The 26,257-nt window shown below is 49.2% G+C and overlaps 2 protein-coding genes across 5 annotated transcripts in view; one reads left to right on the plus strand and one right to left on the minus strand.

The window, feature by feature from the left end:
- Positions 1-26,257, minus strand: part of LOC146036181 (neural proliferation differentiation and control protein 1-like) — a 67,049-nt gene that overhangs the window by 15,047 nt on the left and 25,745 nt on the right. The window contains exons 1-2 of one of the 4 annotated variants that reach the window (XM_083160035.1): positions 21,739-21,940; positions 8,365-8,496 (exon numbers count right to left, since the gene is read on the minus strand). In XM_083160035.1, coding sequence (XP_083016161.1) covers positions 8,365-8,461 — 97 coding nt within the window. In that variant the 5' untranslated portion in view covers positions 8,462-8,496; positions 21,739-21,940. Of the gene's footprint in view, positions 1-8,364; positions 8,497-12,832; positions 13,573-21,738; positions 21,941-26,257 lie in introns of those variants that run through there. The other 3 variants (XM_083160034.1, XM_083160033.1, XM_083160036.1) reach the window with 3 other exon arrangements.
- Positions 22,245-24,713, plus strand: LOC146036179 (heat shock 70 kDa protein). The gene has a single exon (XM_083160031.1). The coding sequence runs from the start codon at positions 22,571-22,573 to the stop codon at positions 24,503-24,505; it is 1,935 nt and encodes a 644-aa protein (XP_083016157.1). The 5' UTR covers positions 22,245-22,570; the 3' UTR covers positions 24,506-24,713.

Raw genomic sequence — 26,257 nt, forward strand, 5'->3', positions numbered from 1 at the left:
TGCATGCAGCGCGCCTCGCGGACCAGAAGCCAACGCCGCGTACAACAGCATCTGGACAGGGGTAGTATAACCCCCGGGTCCCTGTTAGCAGGGATCCGGGTGGGATTTCACAGAAAGCGCGGCTAAGTACCTGAAGGTACGGCGCGGTAGGGGGCGGAGCTTAGCGCGACGCGCTACTGTGATGCCGGCTTCCGTCTCCTCCCTCCTCACGCTGCAGAGCACGAGGCACTCTCCGGACGCTTACAGCGCTGGAGATCACGAAGCGGCAGTCTTCCTACCAGCGCCAGACAGCCCTAAAACTGTGAGTTACAGTGGGCGTTAGAGAGGACAGGTGATTTGGGCTGCCAAACTCCCTGATAGCCAGGCGCTCGCTTAAAACGGAGCGCTATTGCTGGCTTGTGACAATCTGTCCCCTATACTCCTCTCCTGTCCAGCATTTCCTGCTTTCCCTGGGTGATTGCTGGGTGTATGAATATGGCTGGGGGTTCCTCAAAAAAGGTGGCCTGTAAGAAATGTGGGGCTAAGTTTACCCCTCAGACTGAGGGCTCACTTATATGTGACCCCTGTACAGCAGGTCCCATGATGTCACCCCCTCCCTCACAAGAGGTGCCTATATGGGCGTCACAGTTGTCTACTGTGATTTCACAATTGGCCTCTGAACTATCTGCCTCCAGGCAGGACAGAGATGCAGCCAGAAATCAGCAGGCTGATTTGGCTGCTGCAGTGGAGGGTTTAACTAGGACTTTAAACCCAGATCCTTCTGCACAGCCTCCTCCTCCCATTTTGGCTCCTGCAAGCAGGATATTTCCTCAGTCTGTCCTATTGGAGGACACTGATGATGATATGCCGGATTTAGAGGAGGGTGATGTGGGGGAGCCTGAGGCTCCATTGCTACCAGAGCCAGAGGTTACCTCTCAGGGTCTGGAGGATTTAATCCAGGCTGTCCGCTTAACGCTTAATGTTACAGAAGAACAGAGGCCTTCTGAGCGTCCTTCTGTGTTTGCTAAGAAGCAAAGACAGTCGGCAGTTTTCCCAATCTCTGAGGAATTGGACGACCATTTAAAAAAGGCCTGGTTACATCCAGAGAAAAAATTTCAGGTCTCCCAGAGATTTTTTACCTCTTACCCTTTTCCTGCAGATAGCAGAAAGTCCTGTGAGACGCCCCCTACGGTTGACCCATCAGTATCCCGTCTGTCCAAAAAAACAGTACTACCTATACCGGGAGCTTCCACACTCAAGGATGTCTCGGATAGGCGCTTGAACAGCACCCTTAAAAACATCTACACCTCAGCGGGCCTCCTTCAGCGTCCTGCGCAGGTGGGATGTTGGGTCAATAGGGCTATGGAGGTTTGGGCCGGTCAGGTGTCCTCTAATCTGGGAAATGACCCCTCCTCAGGTGACTTGGTTTTGTTGCTAGAACACATACGGGAGGCAGCAGGCTACCTAGTGGAGGCATCATCAGATGTCTGTCTGCTGGCAGCTCGTATTTCGGCCTTGTCGGTTTCGGCTCGCCGCACCCTCTGGTTGCGTCAGTGGAACGCGGACGCCGATTCCAAGAAGGCGGTGGAGGCATTGCCGTTCTCCGGGGATGCGCTCTTTGGTCCAGAACTGGACAAGATGATCTCACAGGCTACGGCAGGTAAGTCCCAATTTCTTCCCTCAGCAGTCCCTCCTGCTCGTCGGACCTTTCCCACATCGGGAAACCAGTCCTTTCGATCCTTCCGCCCCACACCTAAGTTTAGGGGCAGATCAAGGGGGGGGGGGCAGTCAGTTCTCGGGGATTCCGAGGCAGGGGCAGAGGTTCAGCCGGCACCCCCATCCTGGATGCCAAGGCTACCTCCAAGCCCTCTGCATGACTCTCCCAGCCCCGTCTTGGAGCACAGGGTGGGAGGCCGCCTGTTGTTTTATCATCAGGTTTGGTCCCTTTCCTGTCAGGACGCCTGGGTAAAGGACCTTATTGCAGTAGGGTACAAGATAGATTTCTTGTTACCCCCTCCTCCTCGTTTTTTTCCAACAGGTTTGCCAGCTTCTCCAGAGAAAAGCAGGGCACTGCAGAGGGCCATCCAGAAACTCAGGGACATGGGGGTAGTTATCCCTGTCCCAGAGTTGGAGAGAAGGAAGGGATTCTACTCCAGCCTGTTTCTGGTTCCCAAGCCGGACGGCTCCGTGAGGCCTATCTTGAATTTAAAACACCTCAATCCGTTTCTGCGCTTCACACGGTTCAAGATGGAGTCTCTGCAGTCTGTGATTGCAGGTCTGGAGCCCGGGGAGTTTCTTGTATCCATCGATATAAAGGATGCATACCTGCACATCCCCATCTGGCCTCCTCATCAGGCCTTCCTCCGGTTTGCCATTCAGAATTGTCACCTGCAATTCAGAGCCCTTCCCTTCGGCCTCTCATCTGCGCCCAGGGTATTTACCAAAGTCATGGCGGTCATGATGGAAATACTCAGGGCGCAAGGGGTTACCATTGTCCCTTACTTGGACGACCTTTTGTTGAAGGCTCCGTCCAGGGAAGTCCTGCTGAACAACATCCAGCGGACGCGACAGACACTGGAATCCCACGGATGGATGCTCAATATCCAGAAGTCACAGCTGACTCCCTCGCAGAGGATTCTGTTCCTGGGGATGATCCTGGACACGGTCCACAGACGGGTCTTCCTCCCTGTGGACAAGATCTTTTCTCTACAGGAGTCGGTACGCCTGGTGCTGCAGCATCGGAGGGTTTCAGTCCTGCTTTGCACAAGGCTGTTGGGAAAGATGGTGGCCACGTTCGAGGCGGTGCAGTACGGGCGTTTTCGATCTCGGCCCTTCCATCTGTGTCTGCTCCAACAGTGGTCAGGGTCGCATCTTTTTCTTCATCAGCGAATTACCCTTTCCCATCAGGCTCGAGCTTCTCTAGCGTGGTGGCTCGACTCCAACAACCTGCAGGAAGGACGGCGGTTTGCCATTCACAGCTGGACGCTCCTCACCACAGATGCAAGTCTAAGGGGTTGGGGAGCGGTCACGTTGGGTCTCCACTTCCAGGGCCTTTGGACGCCGGAGGAAGCGCAGTTGTCCATCAATGTGTTGGAACTCCGAGCGGTGTACTATGCTCTCCTTCAAGCGGAAGTCATTCTCAAGAACAGGGACATCAGGGTGCAATCCGACAACGCCACGGCTGTGGCTTACATAAACAAGCAGGGAGGTACTCGCAGCCGTGCAGCGATGAAAGAGGTGAAGAGGATTCTGCTTTGGGCGCAGGAGCACGCGGGGGCCGTATCTGCAATTTTCATACCAGGCGTGGAAAATTGGGAGGCAGACTACCTCAGCCGACGAGACGTCCATCACGGAGAGTGGTGCCTGCACCCCCAGGTCTTCCAGACCTTGATCCGTCGGTGGGGATGTCCTCAGATAGACATGATGGCCTCCAGGCACAACCATCAGTTGCCTCGGTACTGCGCATGGACAAGAGACCCTCAGGCGGTGGCTGTAGACGCGCTCACCGCTCCTTGGACGGATCAGTACCTTTACTTCTTCCCTCCGTTGCCTCTCATTCCTCGGGTCCTACAGAGAATCCGCAGGGAATCGGTAACAGTGCTGTTCATAGCTCCAGACTGGCCTCGCCGGTCATGGTACACGGTTCTCACAGACCTGTTAGTAGACGAGCCGTGGCCTCTTCCACTCTTCGAGGACCTGCTCACACAGGGTCCGTTCGCCTGTCCGAACTTACAACATCTTCATTTGACGGCATGGCTGTTGAGAGGTCCATTCTAAGAAAAGCAGGGATCCCTCAGGCAGTGATCCCTACCATGATCAGGGCCAGGAAGCAAGTAACCTCTGTGCATTACTATCGCATATGGAGGGCCTATGTGGCCTGGTGTGAGACCAGAAGGGTCTCTCCTGTAAATTTCAAACTGGCCCGGTTGCTTCTGTTTTTACAAAAAGGTCTTTCCTCAGGACTCCGGCTGGGGTCCTTGAAGGTGCAAGTGTCCGCTCTATCAATTTTTTTCCAAAGGAAACTGGAGCTCCTTCCTCAAATTCAGACTTTTTTCCAAGGGGTGTTGCGGCTGCAACCACCTCTCAAGCCCCCCACGGCTCCGTGGGACTTGGTCTTGACCTTTCTCCAGTCCTCCCTGTTTGAACCCATGGAGGACGTGGAGTTAAAGTATGTAACTTGGAAGACCGTCTTGCTTCTGGCGTTGGCCTCGGCCAGAAGGGTGTCGGAGCTCAGTGCTCTCTCTTGTAAGCCACCCTTCTTGCGTTTTCATGAGGATAGAGCGGAGCTGCGCACCTCTAGTGTTTTTCTCCCAAAGGTGGTCTCGGCCTTCCACATTAACCAACCTATTGTGGTACCGGCCTTTAGGGAGGAGTCAGAGGACGCCAGAGCGCTGGACGTGGTCCGGGCCTTGCGCATATATGTATCCAGGACAGAGTCCATGCGTAAGTCAGATGCTCTTTTTGTCCTCTATGACTCCCTGCGTCCTGGTTGGCCCGCCTCCAAGCAGGCCTTGGCCAGGTGGATTAGGCTGACAATCCGTCAGGCTTATGTGGCTTCCTCTAGGGTGCCACCGTCTTCTATTTCTGCTCATTCTACGCGTTCGGTGGGTACCTCCTGGGCGGCTGCCCGTGGAGTGTCTATTGAAGAGTTATGTAGAGCGGCTACTTGGTCTGGCCGCAGGACCTTTGTCCGTTTTTACAAATTTGACACTTTTGCGGCGACTGCTTCGCAGTTTGGCCGTTCTGTGTTAAGGGGCTCTCAGCGTCATCCCACCCGTGTTGGGAGCTCTGGGACGTCCCCACTGTAACTCTCCAGTGTCACCTAGTGGAGGAAAGAGAAAAGGGGATTTTGTACTTACTGTTAAATCCTTTTCTCAGACTCCATAGGTGACACTGGACGCCCACCCGACGCTGTCTCTCTCTCTCTTTTCTTGCTGTTTCAGGTTGATCAGTTACTAATCAGTTACCATATGTCTTAGGAGACATTGATACTTCGCTTTAATGATGGGTTTGTTTCATTCTGTTATGAATGTTGTTTTTCAACCTATGTTTCACTCTATGTGAGTGTGTGTGTGACTTGTTATGTTTAACCTCCTCTCGGAAGTGTGTTGTTTTTTCTTTCTTCCAGCTCCCTCCGGGCACATACCTAGACTGCCTAGGAGAGGAAGTAGAAGGGGAGGAGTTAGTCACTGTTAATTATTCTAGAGTGCCCAAGCTCCCTGTGGTCGACCTTCTATTCCCCACTGTAACTCTCCAGTGTCACCTATGGAGTCTGAGAAAAGGATTTAACAGTAAGTACAAAATCCCCTTTTTTTCCTTGTCTTATTACTATAACTAATGGGGGCAGGGGAGCTCTGGCGTACAATCGCGAGAGGGGAGGGGAGAGCAGCGCAGCCACTGGGGGGGAGGTGCCAGACAGGTGATGCACCAGTGGTGCACAGCTACAGGCACCACTGGCGCACGCCTTCATTTTAGTGGTATGCCCAGAATTTCCGGTACAGTCCGCTGCGGCAGCGCAGCTGAGCCCGGACATACCACTCAAGTGGTTAATGGCATTATCCACTGGACTGAACACCTAGACTGGACCTCTGCAGCAGTACCACTGGACTGGACCTCTGCAGCAGTATCATTCAGCACCAATGGAGCAACACTGGACACTGGCAGCACTAGGCATCACAGGACACCATCAGCACAGGACTGAACTTATATAGCAGGTTGCTGCCCAAGAGCACGCCCACCCACTACCCTCCAATGCGGCATGAAGATGGCGGCGCCAGTGTGGGATTTATATAGAGTCCGGATCTCGTGAGACCCAACGCAGGATGACGACATTTTGCCTTGTTTTGAGCTCCGAGTCTGGGTGGGAATCTCCGGACAGTGTTTGGGTCTGTACTCTGATTGGGGGTGCCTGGGTGTATTCGGATTCCCAAAATCCAAACCTGCTAATCCCTAGTTTTTACCTGTGTTTCTCCAAAATCAGAACTTTTTGCACTCTTACTTCTCTTTTCTCCCCATTTGCCTAAAACTCTCATTTGAGGGACTCCAAGTCTTTTGGGAACGTAGGGCAACTTCTTCATGTAAAGACAGATGATCCTTAAAGTAGTGATGGGCATTGAAAGTGCTATTGGTACCTTTTATCTTGACAAAAGCAAACCATCTACGGACAATCACTGATGGTTTGAACCATCAATGTGCATGTCTAATGTGGCACAGGTGATTTCAGAGGTCCAATCAGAGAAGAGGGTGGGTAAACCGCTATGTGCCCTCCTCCAGGGGGAAAATATATCTGCATCCCTGCCAGTAATAGCAATATTGGCCATAGATGGTCCTCCCTACATTGAGATGCCAGAGCAATATATAGATGTCACTGGTCTGGAAATATATTGCTGTGGCAGTTGGGCGTTGTGATAAATAATGACGTTATGGTGATTATTTTTATCATGGTTGTGAACTATGCAGCAATGTAAAAAGTATTGCTATTGGCAGAGAATTGCCTCTTCCCTTTAAGTTGAAAACAAAATAATGCATAAAAAGTAGGGTGCAAAATAAACCTCACAAGTACCTCATATCAACCCAAATGGTTACTTGCTACTGAAAATGGGAGGAGAGTGATGTGGGTCTTTTATAAATCAAAGATAACCAGAGGCAGAACTCTGGGAGGCAATGGAGTCATCTGCCGCCGGGCTCCTGCTCTCAAGGGGGCACCTCTCCACCACTGTCAGTTTAAAACCATTAAATGAAAGCCATCAAAATAGCTTCTGTGGCTGAGTTCTGAAATATATATGTGTTTTCTCTCGCTCTCTCTATATATACATACAGAACTCCAGCTTGACGTTTGATAATGGAGTAGTTAACTAGCTATAGGGGCTGCACTGACAGCAGCATGATTGGAAAAACAAAAATGGTATTGATCCGAAAAAGTTTCTGTACTATACAATACTACTGAAGGCACAGAGGGTTTCCCTTTTTTTTCCGTGGAGAGGTTCTCTTGTGTCATTGGGTGATAGCCGACATTCACTTTGTTGCCCATGTGCGATTACTTCTAAAAGCCTCTAAGGCAGGAGTTCCCAATCTTTTTTGAATCACAGCACCCTAGAATACTTTTTTCACGGCACCCCAAGGCCAAAAAAAATGTAGAAAAAAAATTAATAATTTTAAATGAATTGTGTGTGTATATGTGATCCTTAGGTTCAGTTATACGGTAAAAGGGTTCTGTTTGGACACACATTTTATGATTGGTAGTCACCAGAACTGGTTTTGTCCATAAATAATTGACCATAAAAAATGTGACTTGGTCTTGGATCACCAACCTGAGGCACCCCTGCAAGTGTCCTGAGGCACCCCAGGGAACCACTGCTCTAAGGCGAATGTGGCACCGTTTGTTATGCACGAAGATACGGTTGCGTTTGGGTTTAGCTGGAAAAGATTGTGTCGTGGTGATTGGGCGACTGCTATTAGTGTGCACGAAGTATCCCGCTATAAATTTTACTTATATGAAGAAAATAGTCCACAAACTGATACGCCATCAGTTGCCGCCACCGCCTCCCCGCACCTAACCCTGCTCGTCCCCCTGAAGCAGAGACGAGCAGGGTTTCCGATCCCGATGATTGGGATGCGCGTGCGTGAGACACATCCCTCTGGGGACATTGTGGCGAGCCCTGGAGCTGGAGGGGCTCCATCTGTATTTTATTCTCCCACCATGCCCTAGTGGATGGTAGGGCATGAAATACCACCTGTTGGCTCAAAAAACAGTGAAAAAACTACCCCATGTCAATCTTTCAACTGTCAACCTAATGTTGGGGTAGCCAACTCCAGTCTTCGAGAGCTACCAACAGTTAATGTTTTCCAGATCTCCTCACAGAATCACAAGTGAAGTAATTAGCTCCACCTGTGGATCTTTGAAAATGTTTCAGCTAGTAATGAGTGCACCTTTGCAGCAGCTGGGTTGTCTGAAAAATGTGAACTGTTGGTAGCTCTCGAGGACCGTGGTTGGCTACAGGTGCATACACACGCACAGATTTTCCGTCTGATCTATCTGATGAGAACAAAAACCTGGAAATGTATGGGAGCATAGGACAATCAAAAATTTCCACCCAAATGCAGGAAAACAGAAAAAAATATATGCTTTGATAGATTTGTTATATCAGAATGATTTAAATGATTTGTCTGACTGATCACTGTCTGTTTTCAAGTGTTTGCTCCCATACATTTCCAGGTTTTTGTTCCCACCAGATAGATCAGACAGAAAATCTGTACGTGTGTACGCACCTTTACACTGACCTAATGCTTTTGTCAAGCTACACCCCACCTTTCTGCATGTGGACCTAATGACTGCATCCCCTTCAAACACCTGATTATTACATTAGCATACTCTCTTCACTATACCTTTTAGTATGCATTTGCCAGACTTTGTTTCTTCAAATTGGGGTCTGCAGGGGCCACATTTGTCACTGTTTAGAACACATTTTTCTCTTCTCTCCATGACACAATCCAACAACGTTGGACAACGACTGTCCACTGCAAGGAGACAGAAGTTATAATGTACAGTATATTGCTACAGTGCAGATAAAAACTATACTCAGTACAGACAGCGGCAGTACCAGTCTCCTCACACACTACTACACCATGGATGTTATTCTGGTTGGTGCCTACATTTCCGAAATCTTTCGGAGCGGACCGCACGCCACGCTGTGCGTACATCGTACGAAGAAACGCCCACCGGACCTCCGCATACGGACGGACTCACACTAGAAGAACAGGGCGTGTTTACGGACGACATCCAAACCTTGCGTGTGCGGTGGACACACACATATTCTGCACGGTCTTACAGCGTTTGCACGGTCTTACAGCGTCAGAACGGACGGGACCCTGGCCGTACGCACCGATGCGGTGTATTTTCGCAAAAATCACCACTCTTATCTGAACTCCGAAATCGGTCACATGACACACTTATGCAATTAGGTAACCTCATTAAAAAGTGTTTGTTTGCTCTTGGAATCAATTAAATCCTAATACATACTTAAACACATTACTACTACATTCATTACAGACATTTGCCCTCGGTTCGAATGTCTTGTTTGGTTCCCCTGTTGCCCTCTTTCGGCTACCATTACTGTCTGCTGTACTTGAAGTGTTGGTGCTATACTTTTGTAGTGAAGCCACCTGATGTGTTCCTAATGATTCTGCTGTGGCTATGTATGTCAATAATACATTGTTTTATTTTTATTTATTTTTCGACATTCCTGGTATGGTACCTTTAATTTGTTGCACGTGTCCAAAAACATGCTTTTTCCATTTTCTGTTTGACGTTATTGTAAAAAATTTATATTTTTATCCCCAAATGTGTGGTTTTATTAGTAAATGTAGAAGTGACATGTATATTTATATTAGTGATAGGAAGTTCTGTCCATTGGTTGCAGTGTAAATGTGTGTCAAAACTGCAGCATATATTTGTGTGTTTAGTAATGGTCCCTTTAAGCTGCAATGGTTCCAATTGAAGCAATGAGAAGAGTGTAATTAATGAGTAATGAGTAACGGAGTGGATTGTATTGTGTTCAGCTGACATTGGTTGCGGTGCGCCCGTACTGATTGGGCGTTCCGAATGCCTAGCGCATGACCGAGTGGTGTCCGCAAAGAAATACTTGCTTATGGACACCGCATATTTCTTGCCTTTTGGTTCGTGTGCATTCGGTGTGCTGTCCGAATGCACGCCTACCAGAATGAGTGCACTCCCTCGTGTACGCCCATGTTTACGCCCAGTTTAGCCCACTTTGAAACTACGCCCCTGTGTAGTTCCGAATGACGCCCATAATACGCCCATATTTCAAGAGTGAATGCGGTGCACATTTCTGTACGGTATTAGTGCGAACAAGTACGGAGACCATGCGTGGCACATAGCGTTGCCCACGCATGCGCAGACGGCTAAAAAACGCCATCCGAAAGAATTCGGGAAAGTACGCATCGACCAGAATAAGGCCCCATGTCATGTATACACAGCACAGGTACAGTACAGACAGCAGCAGTGCCAGTCTCCTCACACACTACTACACCATGTCATGTACACACAGCACAGGTACAGTACAAACAGCAGCAGTGCCAGTCTCCTCACACACTACTACACCATGTCATGTATACACAGCACAGGTACAGTACAGACAGCAGCAGTGCCAGTCTCCTCACACACTACTACACCATGTCATGTATACACAGCACAGGTACAGTACAGACAGCAGCAGTGCCAGTCTCCTCACACACCACTACACCATGTCATGCATACACAGCACAGGTACAGTACAGACAGCAGCAGTGCCAGTCTCCTCCTCACACACTACTACACCATGTCATGTATACACAGCACAGGTACAGTACAGACAGCGGCAGTGCCAGTCTCCTCACACACTACTACACCATAACATGTATACATGACATGGGTACAGTACAGACAGCGGCAGTACCAGTCTCCTCACACACTATTACACCATGTCATGTATACACAGCACAGGTACAGTACAGACAGCAGAAGTGCCAGTCTACTCACACACATTACTATACCATGTCATGTATACACAGCACAGGTACAGTACAGACAGCAGCAGTGACAGTCTACTCACACACATTACTATACCATGTAATGTATACACAGCACAGGTACAGTACAGACAGCAGCAGTGCCAGTCTCCTCACACACCACTACACCATGAAATGTATACACAGCACACGTACAGTATATACAGCAGCAGTGCCAGTCTCCTCCTCACACACTACTACACCATGTCATGTATACACAGCACAGGTACAGTACAGACAGCAGCAGTGCCAGTCTCCTCCTCACACACTACTACACCATGTCATGTATACACAGCACAGGTACAGTACAGACAGCAGAAGTGCCAGTCTCCTCCTCACACACTACTACACCATGTCATGTATACACAGCACAGGTACAGTACAGACAGCAGCAGTGCCAGTCTCCTCCTCACACACTACTACACCATGTCATGTATACACAGCACAGGTACAGTACAGACAGCAGCAGTGCCAGTCTCCTCCTCACACACTACTACACCATGTCATGTATACACAGCACAGGTACAGTACAGACAGCAGCAGTAGTGCCAGTCTCCTCCTCACACACTACTACACCATGTCATGTATACACAGCACAGGTACAGTACAGACAGCAGCAGTGCCAGTCCCCTCACACACTACTACACCATGTCATGTATACACAGCACAGGTACAGTACAGACAGCAGCAGTGCCAGTCTCCTCACACACTACTACACCATGTCATGTATACACAGCACAGGTACAGTACAGGTACAGTACAGACATTACTCCATTTGCCAAAATATATTTCGAAAATAACAATTTCAAATATAGATTTCACTTGCTATATTGTATTATAATACATTTAGAAGTATGACTATTTAGAATGTTGTCTGTCCAGGTACAGGCAACAATATTCTTGTGATAGTGAAACATGTTCTTCAGTTCAAGCACAAGACCTAGGATACTGAATATCCTATTCCCCATACCTCCCAACTTCGGCTGAGCTGGAGGTGGGACGTAGCTGCTGTGCGGCGTAGGCGCGTTGGAAATTTCGGGGGCGTGGCCTATAATCGCGCACCCCCCGTGAGGCCACGCCCCCATTTTGACGCTATGGGGGCATGACCCAGAGGCTCTGTGAGCCTCTAGCCATGCCCCCAGCCCCTTGGCTGCGGGAATAGACGCTGTGCGCATGCGCACAGCGTTTATTCCCCGCTGTTTAGCAGCCGACAGGGGGGACTCCCAACAGCCCCCCCCCCTCACCGCGGGACACTGCTGGCCGCGGGAGGGACAGCAGGACAGGCCTTGATAATCGGGACTGTCCTGCTGAAATCGGGACTGTTGGGAGGTATGCATTCCCTGGTTGGCTAATAGCACCACACAAAAAAAACACACTTGATAAAAACTTTATTCCATAAGGGGTATCATATGTAGAGTAGAAATATTGGGGCAGATGTATTAAGCCTTAGCAAGCGATAAATCCAAGGGTGATCAAGAGAGATAAACGTCCAGCCAATCACCTGATAACTATCATGTTATAGTCTGGGTTTGAAAAAAGTCAGTTAGCAGGTGATTGGCTGGACGTTTATCTCTCCTTAGCACCCTTGCATTTATCTCTTGTTAAGGCTTAATACTAGGATACTAGGGTGACCACCTCATCCCTTTAATTCCGGACACATATTAATTACACAGGTTCTGTGGCTGGCTGACTTCAAGACTCCATTTCAACTGTTTTTATTTTCTTTAAACAGCCACAGAACCTGTGTAATTAATATGTGTCCAGAATTAAAGGGATGAGGTGATAACCCTACTTAATACATCTGCCCCTATCATCTAGGGGGAGACGTATTACGTCTTGGAGAGTGATAAACTACTAACCAATCAGCTCCAAACTGTGATTTTTAAGACCGTTAGGAGTTGAAAAGCTGATACTTTCTCCAAGACATACTACATCTGCCCCCTAATCTCTTAGCAGTCCGATGCCAGCCTCCATTAGCTGGCATCTTGGGACATGTAGTTTAGGTGAGAGTGTGAAACCCAACTGGTGTGCTCACAACTATAGATCCACAGCTCCGAGCTATGTTAATGCAACATCATTTCTGAAAATAATAAAATAATGTATGTGCAAGAACAGAAATGTACTGCAAATTAGATCTTTGTGTCTCCATGACAACAGCATCAAAGTCTGCATACAGGAAATTGAGAGTGAGGTCAGAGGATGGGAAGGGAGGGGGGGAATTGAAGAAGACAACAATCAGGTCCTGTAAATATCCCCACCCAAAACAATAGACAGCAGAGCCCCTTACCTGCTGGGATCATGACAAGGAGAATTATGTGAAGTCCGGTGACCATCCTGACACATTAAGAAGACCTTCCGATTATGACTGTGATAAAGTGCAGCAATCGGATGAACACACAGGACCGTATTGTCCTTCCACCGTCACAGATACACACTTAGTAACACCGCGTGATGCTCACATTGATATTAATATATCACAGCTAGGCAACGAAACTCCTACTTCATTTTTTTTTTTTTCCATTAAAAAAAAATTCACAATTATACGATCTATATTATCAGAAATATGCAACAGATATATATCGGTTAATCCGCAAGCAAACGGCAATGGATTAGTCTAAGCAAATAGCCTGCACTAGATGTATGTAGTTGCATGCACTAGAACTGCATTCTGTAAAGTTAATAGCCGAAACTCCAGTAAATATGTGTTGGATGTAATACAGATGTTTTTACAATAAGTACAGGTGAATGTGATGTATGCACAGATCATGCACACTGATTCTCACTAGCAAACAGCTGTGCATAAACAATCATTACACAAACACTTCTATAAAAGTCTATATTCCCTATTCTGTGGTTTTTGTGGCACTTTCCACTGTTGTTGTCTGCTCTAAACCTACACTGATCGTCCTAATCCTACTGATCTGTCTTCTGAGCCATCCTGTCTCCCCTCTCTGTGTGTTGCTCTGTTGAGTCCTGGTGAGATGTGTATGTGTGTGTGTATCGCAGACTCTGCGCACTGCTCTCTCTTTATGAATGGAGAAGTGCGTGGGAGGGGGCTGTGTGTCTGTGTGCAGAGCCCTCAGGCTGTGGGCTGTGTCTACCAGAAAACAGGGCAGTAAGGTGGTGATATCAATGAACGAATGCAGACCTCTGCCTAGAGATACCTCAGTTTAGGGTATAATAATGATTATCTAACACAGAAACGTAGAATGTGACGGCAGATAAGAACCATGCAGCCCATCTAGAATGCGCTTTTTTTAAAATTTATATTTGTTTATTTCTTTGTAAGGATATCCTTATTTCTATCCCATGCAATCGTTCTACTGTCCTCTACCACCTCTGATTGGACGCTATTCGGTACTTGTGTAGCTCACGGCGGCACTGCCCGTGGATCGCATCGTATGCAAATCGCATTTGATTTGCATGCGATGCGATTTAGCACCCCCCCCCCCCCCACTATCCACATCAGCCCGAAGTGTGGCGAGTGGACCTGTTCATACCCCCACTATCCACGTCGGCGTGGAGTTGATTTTATAAAGTGTAGCGAGCCACCGAGCCCGAAGCGTGGCGACTGGCGAGCGCAGCGGAGAACGAGCCCGAATAATGGCAAATGCATGCGGATTACTTGACGTGTATTCCGCAGGGCTCGCTGCGCTTGCCACGCTTTGGTCTCATTTTCAGCGTCCGCTTGCCACCCTTCTGGCTCGGTGTACTCGCCACACTTTTATACAAACAACTCCACGCCGACGTGGATAGTGGTGGTATGAACAGGTCTGGAGCACGCTTCGGGCTGATGTGGATAGTGGCGGTGTGCTAAATCGCATTGCATGCAAATTTGCATACAATGCGAACCGTGTGAAACTATAAAAGTTCATCAATATGATACTTGTCTCAAGTAAATGGGTCCGTTGGTTCTAAAGATATAACCGGTTAAATGAGATAACTGGTTAAAGGGGGGAGGGGTGGTTTTCTCTCCTCCTCACACCAGAAAATGCAGGGACTAGGCTGGTGTAAAAGGGGCCAACCTGGGAATGCATTTTCTGGTTTGAAAGGGGTATTATTTCAAATAGCCAGGACCTGAATACAGCCAGGCTCTGTCACTGTCAGTGGCTATCTCTTCTGCCTGGCGGCAGCTGTCCCCCATTTACCACGAGCACACATGGCAACGAGCATGGAACCTCTGGCAATGAGCATGGAACCCTTGACAATGAGCATGTAGATAAGCAGCACTTATGTAGCATAATTTTTAATAGGCATTATGGTTTTTGGCATAATACATAATGGACATAATGGCGTGTAACTTAACGTGTAATGGATATTATGGTGTAAATGTTTAATGCGGGCCTTTGGCAGACAATGTCCCTGTTTATGAAGCGTATTGTGAATATTGGCTTAATCTGTGTGGCATTATGTGAATTCTGGCTCAATCCGTGTGGCATTATGTGAACTTTGGCTCAATCCGTGTGGCATTATGTGCATTTTGGCTCAATTCGTGTGGCATTATGTGAATTTTGGCTCAATCCGTGTGGCATTATGTGAATTTTGGCTCAATCTGTGTGGCATTATGTGAATTTTGGCTCAATCCGTGTGGCATTATGTGAATTTTGGCTCAATCCATGTGGCATTATGTGAATTTTGGCTCAATCCGTGTGGCATTATGTGAATTTTGGCTCAATCCGTGTGGCATTATGTGAATTTTGGCTCAATCCGTGTGGCATTATGTGAATTTTGGCTCAATCCGTGTGGCATTATGTGAATTTTGGCTCTATACATGTGGCATTATGTGAATTTTGGCTCTATACGTGTGGCATTATGTGAATTTTGGCTCAATCCATGTGGCATTATGTGAATTTTGGCTCAATCCATGTGGCATTATGTGAATTTTGGCTCAATCCTTGTGGCATTTTGTAAATTTTGCCTCAATCCCTGTGGCATTATGTGAATTCTGGCTCAATCCCTGTGGCATTATGTGAATTCTGGCTCAATCCGTGTGGCATTATGTGAATTTTGGCTCAATCCATTTGGCATTATGTGAATTTTGGCTCAATCCGTGTGGCATTATTTGAATTTTGGCTCAATCCATTTGGCATTATGTGAATTTAGGCTCATTCCATTTGGCATCATGTGTAAGGGGCAAGTATAATGTGGTCTAGTATTTTTTTGCATAATGTGTAGAAGTTGTATATGGTGTGGTACACTACACTCAACACCCCTGTTGAGTGGCCACACCCCCTTTTCCGGAGTGCGCCGAAGGCGCATGCACAACTACATCCTTCACTTTTGTCGCCATGGTGGGCCTGCGTACTTTAAATGCCAGGGCCTATTTTTAATCCCATTCCCACCCTCTCTCTGCCGCTCTCTTAGCATGTACACTGGCACCACTAACACCGCCCCTCCCCCACCCAAACCCTCTTTTATCATGGTGCCCCCCCTGTCATTTTATCCCGGATCCGCCCCTGTCTACAAATATGTAGACCTGCAAAAAAAAAATAAGTGGACACTCTGACCCAAGAGTTATATAAAGGGATATAACTAGTGAATCACCTCAAATTTTTTTCTAGTAACTTTGATGTTTGTAAATAAAAAGTAAGAAATGAGTAACTTCTAAAATGTCTTTATACACCACATTTAGGGGGAAATTTACTAAGATTACGAATGCAAAAAGTTGCATTCGTATTCTTAATACGAATGAATACGACTGCATACATCGTATGCAAAGTCGTGTTCCGGAGGGGGATTTACAAAGCAGTCATATACGACTGCTTTGTAACCCTCCGATGTCGTATTAATTCGTATTAGCTGGCCATATATACGGCCGCTAATATGAATTAGTGGAGGCAGTCTGCACGGATCAGTCAGATCCGTGCAGGCTGCAAGGTGTAAAAAAAATAGAAATAAAAATAAATAAATAAAAAAATTGGTGTGGGGTTCCCCTCAAAGCCGCAACCAGCACCAGGCTGAAAGAGTCGGGGCCGGTAATTAAAAATCAGGGAACCCGACAAATAGGGGTTCCCCGATTTTTAACAACCAGCCCCAGGCTCCAGGTCCGGGGCTGGTTCCCAAAATACGGGGGACAAAATGACTAGGGGTCCCCCACGTATTTTAAGAACCAGCCCCAGGCCAAACCAGCCAGCAGGGTAATGCCACAGCCGGGGGGAGACTTTTTATACAAGTTCCCCCGGCCAATGCATTAACCCCCTGACCGGTCAGCCTGGCCAGGGACCCTGGGGGAGTCGGGACCCCCCAATAAAGGGGTCCCCCCCCTCCAGGACTTACCTGACCAGGCTGAAGCCTGGTGCTGTCCTCGATGCCCCTGGGCGGTGGGCATAAATAAAAAGAATAAAAATCTATGGTACTTATGTAGTATCTGGGCTGCCGATTTTTTGATTGTATGCCTTAAGTTAAGGCATACAATCAGATGCGATGCGATGCGATATCGCATCGCATACGATGCGATACGATGCGATGCGATGACCCGATTTTTCCATAGGATTCAATGTTAAAATGGACTGAGTCCATTTTAACATGGAATTCAATGGGAAAAAGGGGTCCTTTTCATACCCCTACTATCCAAGTGGGCATGGAGTTGGATATAAACCTGTGGCGAGCGTAGCGAGCCACCGAGCCCGAAGCGTGGCGAGCGAAGCGAGCCCCGCGAGGGGACGGTATTCTGTGTCCCCTCGCGGGGCTCGCTACGCTCGCCACGCTTCGGGCTCGGTGGCTCGCTACGCTCGCCACAGGTTTATATCCAACTCCATGCCCACTTGGATAGTAGGGGTATGAAAAGGACCCCTTTTCCCATTGAATTCCATGTTGAAATGGACTCAGTCCATTTTAACATTGAATCCTATGGAAAAATCGGGTCCATCGCATCGCATCGCATCGCATCGCATGCGATTTGGTCGGGTGCGATGCGATGCGATGGACCCGATTTCAAAATCGGCAGCCCAGTTACTACATAAGTACCAAATCTATTGTTTTTTTACTGTGGAACTATGAGTCCCAGCAAGCCTCCCCCGCAAGCTGGGACTTGGAGAACCACAAGTCCCAGCATGCGGGGCATTAAAGGGCCCGCTGGCACTTGTAGTTCCACAGTAAAAAAAAATAGTGAAATAAATACACACTGACACACAATAAAACTTTAATTCATCCAAAGCCCATACATACTAATACTTACCTATCTTGAGACCGTAGGTAGGTCCCTGGGTCTTGGTCCGGTGCCTTGTCCTGGTCCATGTCGGCGGTCTTCTCCATGTCAGCGGCGTCTGTGTCGGCGTCCATCCGGGTCTGAAGAAATCCATGGGGGGCCTGTGGAAGGAAATCCTACTCACCCAGGTCCTCCATGGAAGCTCTGAAGTCTTGATCCGCCGTAGTCCTGGACTTCTGTCACCTTCTGTGACATGCCGGCAACTCCCATCGGCTCCCCGCATCGGACTGTCATAGAGGCGCAGAGATCCTTCATCTTCTGCGCCTCTCTATAGAATGATTCTATTGGCCGCTAGGCGGCCAATCAGGAGCTGAGAAAGCCTAGCGGCCAATAGAATCATTCTATAGAGAGGTGCGGAAGATGAAGGGAGGTGACAGAAGACCAGGACTACGTCGGATCAAGACTTCAGATCTTCCATGGAGGACCTGGGTGAGTAGGATTTCCTTCCACAGGTCCCCCATGGATTTCTTCGGACCCCGGACCGGACGCCGCCGACATGGACATCGACATGGAGCCGAATGTCGACATGGATCCGGGACCAGGACAAGGCACCGGACCAAGACCCTGGGACCTACCTACGGGATCAAGATAGGTAAGTATCAGTATGTGTGTAATGTATGTATTAAAGTTTTATTTTTCTTATGTGTCAGTGTGTGTTTATTTAAATATTTTTATTACTGTGGAACTACAAGACCCAGCGGGCCCTTTAATGCCCCGCAGGCTGGGACTTGTGGTTCTTCAAGTCCCAGCTTGCGTGGGAGGCTTGCTGGGACTCATAGTTCCACAGTTTTAAACAATAGTTTTTAAATCTATTTTTTTACACTCAATCAGCTCGATGCCCACCGCCCAGGGGCATCGAGGACAGCACCAGGCTTCAGCCTGGTCAGGTAAGTCCTGGAGGGGGGGGACCCCTTTATTGGGGGGGTCCCCACTCCCCCAGCGCCCCTGGCCAGGCTGACTGGTCGGTAAGGATGAATGCTTTGGCCGAGGGGACTTGTGTAAAAAGTCTCCCCCCGGCTGTGGCATTACCCTGCTGGCTGGTTTGGCCTGGGGCTGGTTCTTAAATACGGGGGACCCCTAGTCATTTTGTCCCCCGTATTTTGGGAACCAGCCCCGGAACTGGAGCCTGGGGCTGGTTGTTAAAAATCGGGGAACCCCTATTTGTCGGGTTCCCTGATTTTTAATTACCGGCCCCGGCTCTTTCAGCCTGGTGCTGGTTACAGCTGTGGGGGGGACCCCACGCTGATTTTTTTTTTTTTCATTTATTTAACAATTTTTTTAACACTGAAGCCTGCACCGATCTGATTGATCTGTGCAGGCTTAAAACAAATACGACAGGAAAATAAGGTGTATTTTCCTGCCGTATATTTGCGGCTGTTTCACGCCAATTAGCAGCCGTTTTTTCAATATGGCTGCTTAGTAAATCAGGAGTCACCATTCTTTTGAATGGTGATTCCTGTCGTATTGTATCGATGGTGTAGACATTCGTATTTGTAAATACAAATGTCCCATCATTAAATATACGAAAATACGTTTTTTTTGTAGTAAATGCCAAAAATACATATACACCCAAAAAAATTGTATTTTCGTATGAAAATACGATTTTTTCCCACAAATTATTTTTAGAAAATTTCCCCCTTATTGTTTTTCCTTCGGATGTGAGTACAAAAAGATTTTATTTTGATGTAAGACGTAAAAGGGCCACATGAAGTTTGCCACGGGAAAAGCTTCCCCACTTAGATCAACTCCAGCTACATTCCGTGTGTGACCTTGTGCTTTATTTATGGTCCTGGCAAAGTCACTGTTATCGGGAACTGGACTCATTTAAATTAAATGGTAAAATTGAGGGAATCATCGGGATTCTGGTCATCAAAACTGTTTCTCCAGATCTTGGGTTCATGGAGGCACTAAGGCTGAATGTTGGGGTTTGTGATGGGGATTAGGGGGCATGGAGTGGATTGGTTAAAGCAGTGGGTGGATTAAGGGTAGCAGGGGGGTGGAATGGGGTGGTAGGGGGTGTGTGATGAGAAGCAGGGGGCATAGAGTAGGGTGGCTGAGGCAGGGAGTGTGTGATGGGTAGCAGGGGGCATAGAGTGGGGTGGCTGAGGCAGGGGGTCTGTAATGGGTAGCCGGGGGCATATAGTGGGGTGGCTGAAGCAGGGGGTGTGCGATGGGTAGCAGGGGGCATGGAGAGGATTGGTTGGAGCAGGGAGTGAGTTATGGGGAGTAGGGGGCGTGGAATGGGGTGGTAGGGGGTGTGTGATGAGAAGCAGGGGGCATAGAGTAGGGTGGCTGAGGCAGGGGGTGTGTGATGGGTAGCAGGGGGCATAGAGTGGGGTGGCTGAGGCAGGGGGTCTGTAATGGGTAGCCGGGGGCATATAGTGGGGTGGCTGAGGCAGGGGGTGTGCGGTGGGTAGCAGGGGGCATGGAGAGGATTGGTTGGAGCAGGGAGTGAGTTATGGGGAGTAGGGGGCGTGGAATGGGGTGGTAGGGGGTGTGTGATGAGAAGCAGGGGGCATAGAGAAGGGTGGCTGAGGCAGGGGGTGTGTGATGGGTAGCAGGGGGCATAGTGTCGTGGCTGAGGCAGGGTGTGTGTGATGGGTAGCAGGGGGCATAGAGTGGGGTGGCTGAGGCAGGGGGTGTGTAATGGGTAGCCAGGGCAAATAGTGGTCATTAGGGGGCATGGAGTGGATTGGTTGGAGCAGTGGGTGGATTATGGGTAGCAGGGGGCGTGGAATGGGGTGGTAGGGGGTGTGTGAAGAGAAGCAGGGGGCATAGAGTGGGGTGGCTGAGGCAGGGGGTGTGCGATGGGTAGCAGGAGGCATGGAGAGGATTGGTTGGAGCAGGGAGTGAGTTATGGGGAGTAGGGGGCGTGGAATGGAGTGGCTGAGGCAGATGGTGTGTAATGGGTAGCAGGGGGCATATAGTGGGGTGGCTAAGGCAGCTGGTGTGTGATAGGGAGCATGGAGTGGATTGGTTGGAGCAGGGGGTGGGTTATGGGGAGTCACTAATTTCTTATTTACAAACATAATCGATACTAGAAAAAAATATACCTGTGTGAAGCAGAGGGGGTCGCTAGTGTTAGTATAAGCTATCGCTAAAATGTACCAGCTGTTAATTATTTATTTATTAAGTTTATTATATAGCACACACATATTCCGCAGCGCTTTACAGAGAATATTTGAAGATTCACATCAGTCCCTGCCCCATGGAGCTTACAATCTATATTCTCTACCACATGTATATATTCTGTACCACATGTGTACACACAGACATTCTAGGGTTAATTTGTTGGGAGCCAATTAACCTACATTTTTAGATTGTGGGAGGAAAACGGAGTACCCAGAGGAAACCCACGCAAGCACGGGGAGAATATACAAACTCCGCACAGTTAGGGCCATGGTGGGAATCAAACCCAGTGCTGTGAGGCTGCAATGCTAACCATTACACCATCCGTACTGCCCAAGTTAATCAAGAGATTTACATATTAGTAAGCAAGTAAAGGTCATGCTGCCTTCTTGAGAATGATTGCCCAATTGCACACCTGCTATTTGATGGTTTATGGCCGATGTTGAATACTTTTTTTCCCTACATAGCACAGGAGAACCGATGTTTCTTTTTTTTTTTTCTTCAAGGTGCTGGGATACAGAGCATAGCTCTACCGCTACACCTGGAAGCCCCACCCCCACATTCTGATTGGCCCACAGGCCGTTCAGTTAAAGATAATGGTCGACCAACGATAGCTAACAGGAAGCGGGACCATTTGTCTACAGCAAAAAGATAGACAACCATTAGGTCGACTCCATTAGTTCGACAAGCCAAAAGGTTTTGCTGTAGACAAATAGTCCGGATACCACCATCGATCAGTGTTTTACTCGGTCATACATGTTCTTATTTGTTCAGCTCACTGTTTAAAAAAAAAAAAAAAAAAAAAATGGTAAAAAAACGATTGTAAAAAAAATTATGTTTCTTTATTATTAAATTACCCCTTTTTTCAAAGCGAACAGTGGATCAGTGTAGAAGATCCGGATCTTTCCACGGCCTTATTTGTTGGGTCCCAACTTTTGTTAGTGACCCGTTTGCCCATCTCTGCTGTGCGCTGCAGTGATATGATTGCACGGACGACATCCGAGTCCCTCTGAGGGAATTTTCGCGATGCTTCTCCGTCCGGATAGAACAGTCACCAGAGAGCGGGAGGGGCGTGGCCTGTGACGCCAGAAAGCGCTGCCTTTCTCTGCAACGTTCCAGAAATATTACACAACACGCCCCCTCCTCCCGTGCTGATTGGTTACATGATTCCGATAGGCGTCCATGGAGAACCGTCCGGAAACTTCCTACTGACAGCCGCCGCCGCTGATTGGTCTGAAGTTCTAGCACGCTGGAATCCTCGCGAATGTTCTGTGCTAATGCTGCGCGGTGATTGGCTGATCAGCGGAGAACACTCGGGAATGTTCGGGACGGTTGCTGAGCGACGCAAAGAGCATAGTGAGGACCGTGCTGTGATTGGCTGTGAGTGTGGTGACGTCCCAGCGCCTGTGCTGTATTTATGTGAGCTGTGTGCCCGGGTAAAGCAGTATCACTGAGCTACAGATCACCGGTTACAGCACCTGCCTGCCCTACATCTAGTCTACTTACAGCACAACCTGTTACCAGAGCAGAACATCACCGGCTACATCATCTTCGTGACCTACAGCTACTGTAGCCTAGCCCGTTATCATTGAGCAGCAGATCACCGGCTACATCATCTGCCTGAGCCAGCAAAGGAACCGCCCAGCTACAGCACCACAAGACTCCGCTGATACTGAAAAGCAGCATACAATGGCACCAAACGGGGCAGCTATTGGTATTGACCTGGGCACCACCTACTCCTGTGTGGCCATTTTCCAGCATGGCAAGGTGGAGATCATTGCTAATGACCAGGGAAACCGCACCACCCCCAGCTATGTGGCCTTCACTGACACAGAGAGACTGATCGGGGATGCTGCCAAGAACCAGGTGGCGCTCAACCCCCAGAACACAGTGTTTGATGCCAAGCGGCTGATTGGGAGGAAGTTCACTGATGCAGTGGTGCAGTCTGACATGAAGCACTGGCCCTTCCAGGTGGTGAGTGATGGGGGAAAGCCCAAGGTGAAAGTGGAATATAAAGGAGAGGAGAAGACTTTCTCTCCTGAGGAGATCTCCTCTATGGTGCTGCTGAAGATGAAGGAGACCGCTGAGGCGTACCTGGGCCATCCGGTTACCAATGCCGTCATCACCGTGCCAGCCTACTTTAATGACTCTCAGCGACAGGCCACCAAGGATGCTGGTGTAATTGCTGGACTCAATGTACTGAGAATCATCAATGAACCCACAGCAGCCGCCATTGCATATGGCCTGGACAAGGGAGCACGTGGGGAGCGTAACGTCCTCATCTTTGACCTGGGAGGGGGCACCTTCGATGTCTCCATCCTCACCATCGATGATGGAATCTTTGAAGTTAAAGCTACTGCGGGTGACACTCATCTGGGCGGTGAGGACTTTGATAACCGTATGGTTAATCACTTTGTGGATGAATTCAAACGCAAGCATAAAAAGGACATGAGCCAAAATAAAAGGGCCCTGAGGAGGCTGAGGACAGCCTGCGAGAGAGCTAAGCGTACCCTGTCCTCTAGCACCCAGGCAAGCATTGAGATTGACTCCCTATATGAGGGCATTGATTTCTACACCTCCATCACCAGAGCCCGCTTTGAGGAACTCTGCTCTGACCTCTTCCGTGGTACACTGGAGCCTGTTGAGAAGGCCCTGAGAGACGCCAAGCTAGACAAATCACAAATCAATGAGATTGTCCTAGTGGGTGGTTCCACGCGCATCCCCAAGGTGCAAAAGCTGCTGCAGGACTTCTTCAATGGGCGAGAACTGAACAAGAGCATTAATCCAGATGAAGCTGTGGCCTATGGTGCAGCTGTCCAGGCTGCCATCCTAATGGGAGACAAGTCTGAGAATGTGCAGGACCTGCTCCTGTTAGATGTGGCTCCTCTCTCCCTGGGCTTGGAGACAGCCGGAGGGGTCATGACTGTCCTCATCAAGCGTAACACAACCATCCCTACCAAGCAGACTCAGACTTTCACCACCTACTCTGACAACCAGCCGGGTGTCCTCATTCAGGTGTATGAGGGAGAGCGAGCCATGACCAAAGACAATAACTTACTGGGTAAATTTGACCTGAGCGGAATCCCCCCTGCTCCCAGAGGTGTGCCCCAGATTGAGGTGACCTTTGACATAGATGCTAATGGCATCCTCAATGTGTCCGCTGTGGACAAGAGCTCTGGCAAACAGAATAAGATCACAATTACTAATGACAAAGGTCGGCTGAGCAAAGAGGACATTGAGAAGATGGTGCAGGAGGCCGAGAGATACAAAGCTGACGATGATGCACAGAGAGAGAAAATTGCTGCCAAAAACTCACTGGAGTCTTATGCCTTCAACATGAAGACCACGGTGGAAGATGAAGCTCTGAAAGGGAAGATCAGTGAGGAGGAGAAGAGGATCATATCTGAGAAGTGTAAGGAGACCATTTCCTGGCTGGAGAACAACCAACTTGCTGAGAAAGAGGAGTATGCCCACCAGCAGAAGGAACTGGAGAAGGTGTGCCAGCCTATTATAACCAAGCTGTACCAAGGAGGAATGCCAGGTGGTGGTATGCCCGGCTTCAGCTGTGGTGCACAGGCCAGACAAGGTAGCAGCTCAGGGCCCACAATTGAGGAGGTAGATTAATACCTGGGACTTACAGTAAGGTGCAGCTCTGATGGACATGGACTTGCTGCAATGCTGTTTGCCTGTGCTGGGTACCTACTGACTGATATCATCACACATGGACTGCAAAGCTCAATAACTGATAATTGGGTTTATCACCAGAAGTGTTTGCAAGGAAACATTAGAAATGTTATTTATTCTGTACAGTTTCTTGTAGTGTGATTGTTGGTGACACTACTGCAATATGAAATGTTTTTTACTGTATTTTTCTATTTTAATAAAAAAAAAAACTTAAATTGCTCTGTATTATTCCAAATTAGTATTAATATTCTTATACTCTTTACGTGGTAAAGAGTGGGTGAGGGTCCAGCGTGGCAGCACAGAAATACAGGAGTCAGTGTCTCCTCCGACTGGGTGGGAGTTAGGGTGCATGAGAGCAGGAGGCTGGGCGGTAAAGCATGATAGGGGAATGTGGGCAACACAGGGTGAGCGGGTCTCCACTGGCGGAAGTTACGGGGCAGGAGAACAGGAGGCAGGGCAGTGTCCTCCCACGTTGCCGTGAATTGCATGAGGGGGGCGTGAATCAAGGGAGGGTGGGCGCAGGGGGGTGGTGCGGGGGTCCGTGAATCGCGGGAGGGGGCATGAATCACGGGAGGGGGGGTCGTGGGGGGTTCCGAATCGCAGGAAGGGGGGTATGGGGGGTGCCGTGAATTGCGTGAGGGGGGCATGAATCGCGGGAGGGGGGGTCCCCGAATGTGTGAATTACGGGGCGGTCGCAAATCGCGAGAGGTGCCGAGGGGGCCCGCAAATCGCGGGAGGGGGGCGCTACGGGGGGTTTCGTGAATCGCGGGAGGGGGGGTCGTGGGGGGTTGCGAATCGCAGGAAGGGGGGTGTGGGGGGTGCCGTGAATTGCGTGAGGGGGGCATGAATCGTGGGAGGTGGGGTCCCCGAATGTGTGAATTACGGGGCGGTCGCAAATCGCGAGAAGTGCCGAGGGGGCCCGCAAATCGCGGGAGGGTGGCGCTACGGGGGGTTCCGTGAATCGCGGGAGGGGGCGGCGCGAATTGCGGGAGGGGGGTCGCAAATCACAGTAGGGGGGGGGGTGCCGTGAATCGCGGGAGGGGGGGTCGTGGGGGGCCCTTTTAATGCCGGGAGGGGGGGTCGCAGGGGTCCCGCGAATCGCGGGAGGGGAGGATGCAGGGGTCCTGCGAATCGCGGGAGGGGGCTCGCGGGAGGGAGGGGTCGCTGGGGTCCCGCGATTTTCGGGAGGGTCGCGGGGGTCCCGCGTTTCGCGGGAGGGGGTGGTCGCGGAGGTCCAGCGAATCGCGGGAGGGGGTGGTCGGGTCTGGGACAGATATTAGACAGCACTTACATCGACAGCCATTACATCGACACCATTAGTTCGACAGCTCAATAGGTCGACATGGTTTTAGGTCGACATACCATTAGGTCGACATGTCATTATGTCGACAGCTCATTAGGTCGACATGTTTTTATGTCGACACTGCCATTAGGTCGACAGAGTCTATGTCGACAGTCAAAAGGTCGACATGGGTTTTTTCACTGTTTTTTGGCCGAAATGTCGACACAGTCGACATGGACACAGTTTGAAGTGTACCGCAGCTGCTCGCTATGCTTCGGACATGGTGCCTCGCTGCGCTCGGCACACTATTTTATTCTCCCACCACGCCCTAGTGGATAGTAGGGCATGAAATACCGAATGTCGGCACATGTCGGCTCAATAAACAGTGAAAAAACCCATGTCGACCTTTT

Source organism: Crinia signifera, chromosome 9 (genome assembly GCF_055691185.1).
Source record: "Crinia signifera chromosome 9, ASM5569118v1, whole genome shotgun sequence".
Lineage (NCBI taxonomy): Eukaryota > Metazoa > Chordata > Amphibia > Anura > Myobatrachidae > Crinia > Crinia signifera.

Excerpts from the sequence above, each read along its gene's own strand:
- LOC146036179 (XM_083160031.1), top strand. The coding sequence starts at position 22,571 with ATGGCACCAAACGGGGCAGCTATTGGTATTGACCTGGGCACCACCTAC.